General features: G+C 40.9%; 1 protein-coding gene across 1 annotated transcript; it reads left to right on the top strand.

Moving 5' to 3' along the window:
* Nucleotides 1-655: 655 nt before the first annotated feature.
* Nucleotides 656-7,312, top strand: ABRA (actin binding Rho activating protein). Its single transcript, XM_003782413.2, has 2 exons — nt 656-1,372; nt 6,717-7,312. Exons 1-2 carry the CDS (start codon nt 702-704, stop codon nt 7,210-7,212), a joined length of 1,167 nt encoding a protein of 388 aa, XP_003782461.1. The 5' UTR covers nt 656-701; the 3' UTR covers nt 7,213-7,312.
* Nucleotides 7,313-10,713: the final 3,401 nt, after the last annotated feature.

Here is a 10,713-nt window from a genome sequence, read left to right on the forward strand (position 1 = left end):
GACTGGAAAACAATGAGCCTCCAAGTCCCTGGATCTTGGTCTCCCTTTATCTGGGCTTCAGTTTTCCCTCCTGGAAAACAAAGGTTGGGTGAGATGATCTTCTAAGGTCTATTTCTAATGAAACTGAAGGCAAAAGAAAAAGGCAACTCAGGAGCTTTGATCGTTAGAATGAAAGCAAGCACTAGCTTTCAATCAGACACATCTGGGTTTGAATCGCATTTGGGGACACATTCTGTGGGATTTAATTCTCTCATAAAAGAGAATTAATTATGAGCTGTACTGATGGCTATTGAGGTGGAAATGGGAGCAACCTTGGAATGTTCCTAGCAAAATCTGTACCCAAAGTGTGTAAATGGTAGGACTGCGTTAAGGTCACAGAGAACGTAAGGCTGAGCACATGACTCAATCTAGTAATTTCCACTCTGGCACTTGGAGAAGAAGGGGAGTGAGCACATCACTGTCCTTTCCCAGCAGAGATGTCCCTGTGCTGTGATGAAACAGGAGCCGTCAGGAGGTAAAAAAAGAACACCATCAGAGCAAAGGCACCACAGCTTGGCAAGAAATGCCTTGCATAGTTTCTGCTGTCACCAAGCCCTTCTTCCCACCCGACACCCTGCTTCTATTTAAATCCCCAGGCACTCCACTAGACCACACACACTTTAGCCAGCGCCCAGGCTATCAGCAGAGAAGAGACGGGTAGCATGGCTCCAGGAGAAAAGGAAAGGGAGGATGGTCCAGCCAAGAGTGCCCTCCGGAAGGTACGCACAGCCACTCTGGTCATCAACTTGGCCCGAGGTTGGCAGCAGTGGGCGAATGAGAACAGCATCAAGCAGGCCCAGGAGCCCTCAGGGTGGCTGCCTGGAGGGACCCAGGACCCACCCCAAGCTCCTAAGCCAACAGTCACGTACCGTACCCACCACCAGAATTCCCAGAGCGCTGCAAAGTCTTCATCCCCAAAGCCAGAGGGACATGGAGATGGACAGAGCTCAGATGAAGCCACTGCAATTTCCCACATCAAAAAGAAAGAGGTGACCAAAACTGTGGTCAGCAAGGCTTATGAGAGGGGAGGGGACGTGAGCCACCTCAGCCACAGGTACGAGAAGGATGGTGCCACACCTGACCCTGGGCAGCCAGAGCATGACCTCGACAGAATCCTCCACAGCCACGGCTCCCCGACACGGAGAAGAAAATGTGCTAACCTGGTATCAGAGCTGACCAAGGGCTGGAAAGTGATGGAACAGGAGGCGCCCCAGGGGAGAAGCGACAGCATAGACACAGAGGACAGCGGCTACGGAGGAGAGGCCGAGGAGAGGCCTGAGCAGGAAGGACTGCAGGTGGCCGCTGCCAGGATCAAACGCCCCATGGGCTCCCAGTAAGTGAATGTGGCCTCCCATTCACTGGCGCACTGGTACTCCTTGTGTCAGGATCATTACTGAACCCCAACCGAGTCTGGGAATCCAGAGAACAGGGGAAATCCAACCAAAGTTAGAATGGGAATCTCAAAGACTGGGCAGGAAGTGTGCGCAGGAGAGAGTCACGTCCCTGGGCTGAAAGGTCAGTGCCAGCCTCAGACACGGACCTCTGGGTCAGTGCCTGCATGTTTCATCTCCTTTCAGTTTTGAACTAAACACCGAAGTTTTAGCCTCTACAAAGATGAAGCCATCTGAAAGGGATGTCTGTCTATCATCGGTCTAATTGGTTTACTTTCTTAGTGAGAAAAGGGTTTTCTGGTACACTGAGGAGGGAAATCCTTCCCTTGTCCCAAATGTCTATAATATTATCTGCTTAAACAGTGCCCATGGAATCCCTGTGACTTGGGAAGGCTGTTCTCTAACCTCAGAGTAGGGTCTGAAGTTAGACCAAGTTCAAATCCCAGCTCTGCCCTTCACTAGTTCTTTTTCTAGAACAATTTTCTCATTTGTAAAATGACAGCAATAGTAAGCTTTGGGAACAAATTCTGTGGGACTGGGTCAAGTAACTGAGATCAGGGCTGCCACGCACCTGGCTCAGTGCTTGCCACATATAGTCAAGACACAAAACCATTCGTATTCATTATACATTCTACTATTTAGTAATATTTCAAACTTTCACAAAAAGCTTGCCCTGTTTGAAAACACAGAAATAATTAAAACATTTAGATGTCAAAAACATATGCATACACACAGACGTGCGCGGATGTAAACTGAGGCATTTGTTTAGATAAAAAACACGTAACAGAAAGTCAGGAACTCCACAACCTTAGGCTATCAAACATGGGAAAAATCTCTGATGTCATAAACGCTTATAAAACTGACCGCCTTTGCCTTTGGGGACTGTTAGATGTGTAGCCGTGCTTTTCAAGTCTTATGAAACAATCAGAAAGTAAAGAAAAAATTGTTTATCTAATTTGACCAAAGGCTGTCTTACAGTTTGTGACTTTAAAGGTGTTTTAAAGGAATCAGAACTACTATGCTGTGAGGTTTTAAGAATGAAATGGAAAACGTAGGGAATCCTAACAATCTGTCACGCGTTTTGCGTGCACTGTGGGCGCTTTAAATGCTGTGTCTCTTCTGTCCTCACAGTCTTATGAGATAGATATTAACTGATTACAGGGACAAGAAGAAAGAAGTACATGGGGAAAGCTGACCCAGCAAGTTACCGACAAAGCTGAAACCTGCCCTATTCCAACACAATGCTTGGAAACCAGCATAGCTCTAACTCTCCTGCTCAAGGACGCACTCAGACAGCTACAGTTGTGCTAACCTTACATCATTCAGAATTCATGACCAGAAATGCCACTTCATCAGGACATAAGAAACCACAGACTAAATACTGGCCTTGTAGATTTGGGGTACATGAACTAAAAGTGGAATAATAGAATCCATCAGAATAAAGACTTAGGGTGCAGAATGAATTCCTGTCAGCACATTTCAAATTGTGCAAAGGTGGGGAGATGACAGCTGGAATCAATTGGCAATGCAAAGTAAAGCTGACTCTTCTTGGCACTCGTCTAGACACTTTCCCTGTGTTTATTCATTTAATCCCACTGAGGTAGGTGTAATCATCATCACTAGCTGCTAGATGGAAACATGAGGTGAACATTAGGGAATTTACATGAGATATTACAGCCCAGGAGATTTGAACTCAGGCATGCTGGCCCTGGAGCCCACCCTCTGACTCCACTGTCTCATCCAGAAGTGGGGAGAGGGGTCCTGAAATCAGGGAGGGACGTGGGCCCCTTCTTAGTGTGATGAAGCACACGAGCTTTGAATACGAGACAATTAGACTCGAGTCATGGTCACTTCAGCAACACTGACTCTGTGTCCTTGAAAACTAGACATGCTAATTCATATTTTATGAAGTTATTTTTATATAAACTATGGAAACAATGGGCTCAGGGGTGCCCCTTAGCAAGTTATAGCTCACTATAATGCGGTGGGCCAGGCCTGGTGGTGCTGGGGACTTGCCTCTCTCTAGGTTTGGAGGTTAAACCTCTTCTTTCCTTCTTTGGGTCCTTTCCCTCAGTCTTAGGAGTGCCCAGGGCACTATGCAGCCATGGCAGCTCTTCATGTCAGTAGCCAGCCGAACTGCATTCAGGAAACCTCCCTAGTGGGATGCTCAAATATTGCTGGGGGAAACAAAAGTGGCATTATGAGGAAGCCAGTATGGAAGGACTTTTGTTCACTTCTTTTTCATTACAGGGACCATTCTCTCCCTAGATCTTCCAGCAGGGAGAAAATTATGCATCATGTGAACTGGCCCCCTGTTTAAAAAGTTTGAGAACCCCTGATCTACGGGGTTGGCCTTGACAGCTGATCTCTATTTTCTTTGTATAATTCTAAGACAGACCAGAAAAACTCACCTATAGGTACCCGTGACATTTTGAAGCTAGTGATTTAGCCGAAGGGCAACTACTAGGAAATGTAGAATTTGCAATATACCTATCAGAGCTTTTATTTCCTAGGGTTTTAAAAATTACATATTTAATGATATGCCCATATAATTATTACTCACAAATGACAGAATCATAAAATTCATTCCTATATTCTCATCATACTGCTAAAGAGCTTATTCACATCAAAAAATAGCACTCAATCAAACTCGTCATATTTAGAGATTGACAGATGAGAAATAATTTTCAGAATTTACTTCCGTAAATGAAGCTAAACTTTCAGAGAGAGTGCTTATAACGTATGCATTATTCTACCATATAATGTGTGATAGATTTGGTTACCGTGCACATAGTGGGACAGGGGATAGATACATTTTTGATTGACTATAGGAAATTGTTTACTAATAATGAAGAAACTGAGAAGATGGTGGATTCCATATTGCTATTCTAAAATATGGGCAAGATGTTCATCTTTGATTATTCCCTTGCTTTCTTTCAATTTATACTAGATTGTCTTTTTAAAGCTCAATCTAAACCATCATTCATATTTTTAGCTGAAAAATTAAAAAAAATACCCTAATCCAGTATTGATTCACATATTCATTTCCCAAGAAGATATTCAGGGTATTAGATTTGCTATTCCTGATTTAAAACTTTCAAACTTTTAAAAAATTGGAAACATAAAGACAATACAGAACATTTCAAAGATAGGGAAATTAAATACTCATTAAGTTGAATTTCCTCCTTCTTTTAAAAAACAGCCCTATTTTCTGATTCTTGCTTGCAGGGCCAACTTTCTTTGTTTTCCTTTTCTTCATTCCAAGTATTAGGAATTACAATTTGATAATATAACAAACGGACATTAAGGTTTAGACGGTGTTTCTTTATAGATTCATTACCCCACTAACCCCAACCCTTATCCCAAATGACACTGGGTTTCAGTAGTTAGGGAATCTAAGTTACTAATTAAAAATTAGAAGGAAAAAGGCTACAGTAAAGAATCAGACTCATATAACATACAGTTTAAACAAATTACTCTGGATGCTAATTTATTTACCCATATTTTTTCTTTAAGTTTTAAAATCAGTATAAAACATGAAAGAATTTCGACAAAAATGAAAAAAATCTACTGTCATATAGATAGCAACATAGTTATTTTCGATTGCTATTAAATTTTTCACCCTGGTGTGTACACATATTACAGAGTTGTAATTGTACCATAAACTCAAATTTGTATTACTCTGATTATTTTCATGGATATCATTTAGTGGTTATTCACTTTTTGAAAATTATTGAATATCCATTAAATATCTACAAAAGCACCTGGCACATAGTTGGTGTCATAAATAAATACTTTGTTAAAGGATGGAAGGAATGTGAAAGTGCCCAGAAGCTCTTTAAAAGCATGCTGTATTGATGATTTGTATGTCAGGATGGAAGCCCAGCTAGTGCTCAGGAAACAAAGTGTGTGTGGATCCATTGCACCACTCACTTCCATCTGAGGCATTCCATGTCTCTGCTCTGGCAGGGGGACCCAGCCTCAAGTCTGGCATGAGATTTGGGTTCTGCCTAGCTGGCCTTGGGGCTTGTTATTTGAAGATGATGCTTCTCATTGATTATGGCTCCAAAGGACGAGATGTTTGTCACCTTTGATCACACAGTAGATCAGCCCATCCTGTGGGCAGCCGAACAAGGATGTTTAATGGAGAGGCAGGTGATGGTGAGGGCAGGCAGGGCTGGGAGAAATCCAGTCTACTTCAGCGTGGTTTGGCTTTTAGCATGTTTTCATCACATACATCATTTTATAAAGTTGCAATAATTGCAAATACAGTTTCTGTATGATGGATTTTCCCAATTAACTTTGTCATGCCCTTTTTTTTTTTGTCATGTCATAGCAGTCTGCACAGAATAGTAGTGTTACAAGTAGCTGTGTATTCCCAGTTCCAATTCTATTGCACTTCTGAAACAAAGTAGCAAGTGGAGGATTTTTTGGAAACAGGAGCATTGGCTTTAGTGAAAGTTCGCCATCTAGTGGATATCATTTCTTTCTTGACCACAATGTTAGTGCAACTATGTATTCCTCCCTGTCCACATCTATTTGTCTCCTGCGTTTGGATAACCAGATTTCAGGAGTTTGTATAGTGAGGGATGTTCAAATCTGATCCATTCCGGAATCTGAATTGAAGGTTGTTTGGACAGGTAATTCCAGCACTACCTGGGCATCTTCAGTCCCAGAGCAGAATAAGCACAAGGACACTTAGAGTAGGGGAAAAGAGAGGGTGGGCGCTTATGAGGATAAGTACAAATCTCTTTTACAATCCAAGAGCTTGTGTTTCACCTGTCTTGAGATGCTCACCTACCAGCCTAGAGATGCTCTTATTAAAAATCCATCCATGAAAATCTGTCCATGAGTATTACAGTACAAATGTAGTGGTGGACTCCTTATCTTTGGGAAATAACTGGTCTCAGAGGTCCTGTAAGAAAAGGATTCCCAAGTACAATTACATGCTTCTGTGCCTAAAATGTTACTAGCATTCAGTTTTAAGATACATTTGCATTAACTTTGTGTATGAAGCTTTTCTCTGAAAACAGAGAATATCATAATGCTTCAAACATTACTGTTATTCACAGAGAAAAATAATGCAGAAAGACACACATCAAACTGAACACAGCAGTCGACGATGTGTGATTTTTTCTTCTAATTTTTTTGTATTGTATTTATGCATCTTTCAAAATCAAAAAATTATAAAGACCTTGAGATGCACAGAGACAAAGTGTAAAGGAAAATCAGCATTTGGGTGTTAAAATGGAGGTATCTTGATTCTTTACCCTCTTTCTCCTGTAGGGCAAACAGATTTGCAGAGAAACTCAGCTGCAAGGCCCACCAGAAATACAGCCAGGTGAATAGCCTGAAAGGGAGATGGCAGCAGTGGGCTGATGAGCACATACAGTCCCAGAGGCTCAATCCCTTCAGTGAGGAGTTCGATTATCAGCTGGCCATGTCCACCCGCCTACACAAGGGCGATGAGGGCTACGGCCGTCCCAAGGAAGGAACCAAAACTGCGGAACGGGCCAAGCGGGCCGAGGAGCACATCTACCGGGAGATCATGGACCTGTGCTTCATCATCCGCACCATGGCTCGCCACCGACGAGATGGCAAGATCCAGGTCACTTTTGGAGACCTCTTTGACAGATACATTCGTATTTCAGATAAAGTGGTGGGCATTCTCATGCGTGCCAGGAAACACGGACTGGTGGACTTTGAAGGAGAGATGTTATGGCAAGGCCGAGATGACCACGTGGTGATCACGCTACTCGAACCTTCAACAAAAGCCACTTGACCCACTATCGTCTTAATGCCAACTGCCAATATTTATTTAAGTTAAAATGCAAACTCTCTGTAATAAGTTGAAAGGTATTAAATGATTTTTACATACATGACTTTCTGGCATTGTTTTTAGGAGGAAGTTTGAAGATTTTGAGAAAGCCCACACGAAGCATTTCAGAGAGCACATAGAATGTTATTACTATATAATAATAGTAACGATAGTTAAAATTCCACTCACCTTTTAGCAAAAATACTTGGCTATTCATTGCAGAAATCATTGTAGATTTTTAATTAAGCATTACATATAAGAAGGTTCACTTTAAGATAAGCAGAACATATTATAATGTGTTATTTAGGAAGAAATTTCCATTAGGTTTGGTAAAACAGAATTTCAAATTTAAGAAGCTTGACTTTGTATTATTTTTATTACAGTATCACTTACAAAACAGGTGCATATATCAAAAGTGAAGTTTTCAGTATGATGTTGAAACTGCTCAAGTTCCTCTGTGGGCCAGGATTCTACGAGGTTTCCAGTAGGAATCAGCCTTCCTCCTTACCGGCAGCTTGTGTATGCCAGCACTGAGGCGGCCTGGAGGGGGCTGGCAATGAAATCACAAAAGCCACTTGCCACAGCTTGTTGAGAATTGAGTCTTTTTCCTTGCAGGAAGTGGTCCAAAGCCTGGAAGAAGTGGCAGTCGGTTGGTGCAAAGTCTGATAAATACAGCGGATGACAGAGTTTCCGAGTCCAGCCTCTGTAGTCTGAGCAGTGTTGTTTGTGCAAAATGCGCTTGGCCACTGTCTTGCCAAAAGATTGGCCTGTCCCTGCTGACCAATATTGGCTGCTTAACTGCAAGCATCTTCATTGTGTTTTCCATTGGGTGCAATACATACCCACTGTAATGGCCTGACCAGGCTTCATGAAGCTCTGGCGGGTAATACAGACACCATTAGCTTTTCTTGATGAATATTCGATTGTGGACTGTGTGTGGCACATCTTTGTCCAGTCATTGTGCTGACCGCTAGCGGCTGTCAAAAAGAATCCGTTTTTCATCACATGTAGCAATATGGTGTAGAAATGGTTCACCCCGTCGTGAGAGCAGAGGAAGGCAAGCTTTGATGATTTCTCCTCTCACGTTCATTTAATTCCTGCAGGAGCCACCTGTCCAGCTCCTTTACCTTCCCACTTTATTTCCAATAGTCTAACACTGTTAGAAAAGTAATGTGCTGCTAATCCACACGTAGCCGAGCAGGGTTCACTTCCATGGCAGCTTCCCCCTCAGGGTTATCCACCTTGGTCTAGCGTCGCCCCACGAGGCACATTTTCAAGATTAAAATCAACATAACAGAGATTCTTAAACCACCAACATGCTGTACGTTCATTAGCCACCTTCTTTAACGCTTCATTGATATTTTGAGCACCTGTGCTGTACAATCGAACTCCTAGTCAAATGTAACACAAAGTTTTGACTTATCCACGGTTTCACAAAAATTGCCCAAATTTAAAAAAAAAAAAACTTAAAAGATCGTCACAAGCCAAGATGAGCATTTGAAAGAATGAGGAGGTACCTTCACACCAACAAAAAAACAAGACAAAAAAACCAAGATGTGTCAAAGAGAAATGTCAGAGGTATCAACTAATAAACTTAGTACTCAAGGAAATTGGACATTTCTTATTTAGTAACCTAATATTTTATTTAAAGAACACTTTTCATATTAATGTCACCGGATTTGGGATCCAAAAATACTCTCTCTTCAACCAAATGATTATTATCCTAAGAACCTTGTGTTAGGAAAATCTACAGTTGAAAAAGTTTAGACATTTTGACAAAAAATAAAAGTAAGTTCAAAGTTAATTCTGAATTCCAGTAACAGGTAGTATACAATTGATTTGCCAATCTTCAAGATTTTCTTTTTCCAAACTTTCGATCAGACGTTCAAAAGGTCTGATGCGTTGGTATGTTCTTTTTCACTCCTATCCAAATCACCATCCAAACACGAGGCCTGTCACCTTTCATAACCTCAAGTTTTATGACTTCTGATTCCCAAGTTCCCCTTATCACTCTGCCCACTTAAACTATGAGGGAATGACTGAGCCCAGGGCTTTTTCTTCCTATGGTGTTGCAACGTGGGGCTGCACCTGGACTCCTGGTTTGCCTTCTCCTTTTTCCTTTCCCTTCCCAAACTCTACTTCCTTTATTTCCTAATTACTGCCAGCAGGTACACTGTAAGACTACCAGTGTTGTTTCTAACAAAATATAGAAATAATTCTGTGTAAACTAGAATTTTGTCAATGGAACTCACACTCTGGGAAGGACTGCTGTGCCTTCTCTATTACGTCTCTCTGTTCAGGGATCATATGCTAAGCAGGAGGCCACGTGGCCCAGAGGCCTACTCCAGATTCCCAGAATATTCTAATTTCATTCCCAGTATGCAGGACATCTTTAGTATAAATAAGCACACAGTATCTGTTAAATTATTTAATTTATAAGCATACTGGTCGACACTTATCCCAGAGGTTTTCAGAGTACTGTGGTCCACCACCTGTCTTCCCTCAGATTAATGAATTGTATTGTGTGCCCAGATTTGGGGGTCTGCGGTATCAATACAATTACACTGCATTTCCTTTTTGACTAATAAATTCCACTTCTGAAATTTTCCTTGAAAACACAACTCACACATTATGAAAATACACACCCAAAGGCACTTTTCCTTGTTTTTAACTGTAAAATACTGCGAACATCCCAATGCAAACAAGAAAATGGTCAAGTAAAATATTGTTATACAATTGAAGCAGCTATTATAAAAAAGAACAGTTGTGGAGAACTGAAATGCAGTTATTTTCAGCATGTATGTATGTGTGTATGCATACACACAACAGATTTATATGCACACATACACAATTATATTCAACATATAGTAAACATTTTCCAAACTTTTGATCAGACGTTCAAAAGGTCTGATGAGTTGGTATGTTCTTTTTCACTCCTATCCAAATCACCAGGAGATTTGGTATCCTATATTATCCTATATTTTATATTTCTCCAAACAGGAGATAAAGGTATCCTATATTTTGAAAATAGAGGATAACCAGGAACAATAAAATCAACTTATTGTGGGGATGGATGAAAATGGGTTGAAAGAGCGAAAGGCGTATACTTCTCAGAGTATATTTCTTTGTAGAGTTCTGACTTTTGGAATCTTTTAAGTATTTCACAAATACAAAAAGGAAAATCAAATAAATGAGAACAGGAGGAAAGTTAAAACTGGATATAAATAAAACAAATAAACCTAATTCTACATTTTTAAAATAACCACACAGGAGGAAAAAAAAAGTACACTTAAATTTTGAATAAAATACTTTTTGATTCACTGTTTTTCATCTAAAGGTGTAAAAAAACTGTAAGGAAATATTAAACTTTTGACTTTGTTCGTGAGGGTCTAGGCATAGCAATTCTGAAATTACAATGTGTGTATTGTAAGATTAAGCGAATGAGTAAAGATGCCGATGCCCTTA

The sequence above is a fragment of the Otolemur garnettii genome, unplaced genomic scaffold, assembly GCF_000181295.1.
Source record: "Otolemur garnettii isolate 467f Iridium unplaced genomic scaffold, OtoGar3 scaffold00004, whole genome shotgun sequence".
Lineage (NCBI taxonomy): Eukaryota > Metazoa > Chordata > Mammalia > Primates > Galagidae > Otolemur > Otolemur garnettii.

Bases quoted from the DNA above. Each gene is read 5' to 3' on its own strand.
- ABRA (XM_003782413.2), top strand. From the start codon at position 702: ATGGCTCCAGGAGAAAAGGAAAGGGAGGATGGTCCAGCCAAGAGTGCC. The intron at 1,373-6,716 runs GTAAGTGAATGT...TTTCTCCTGTAG, and splicing joins AAACGCCCCATGGGCTCCCA to GGCAAACAGATTTGCAGAGA.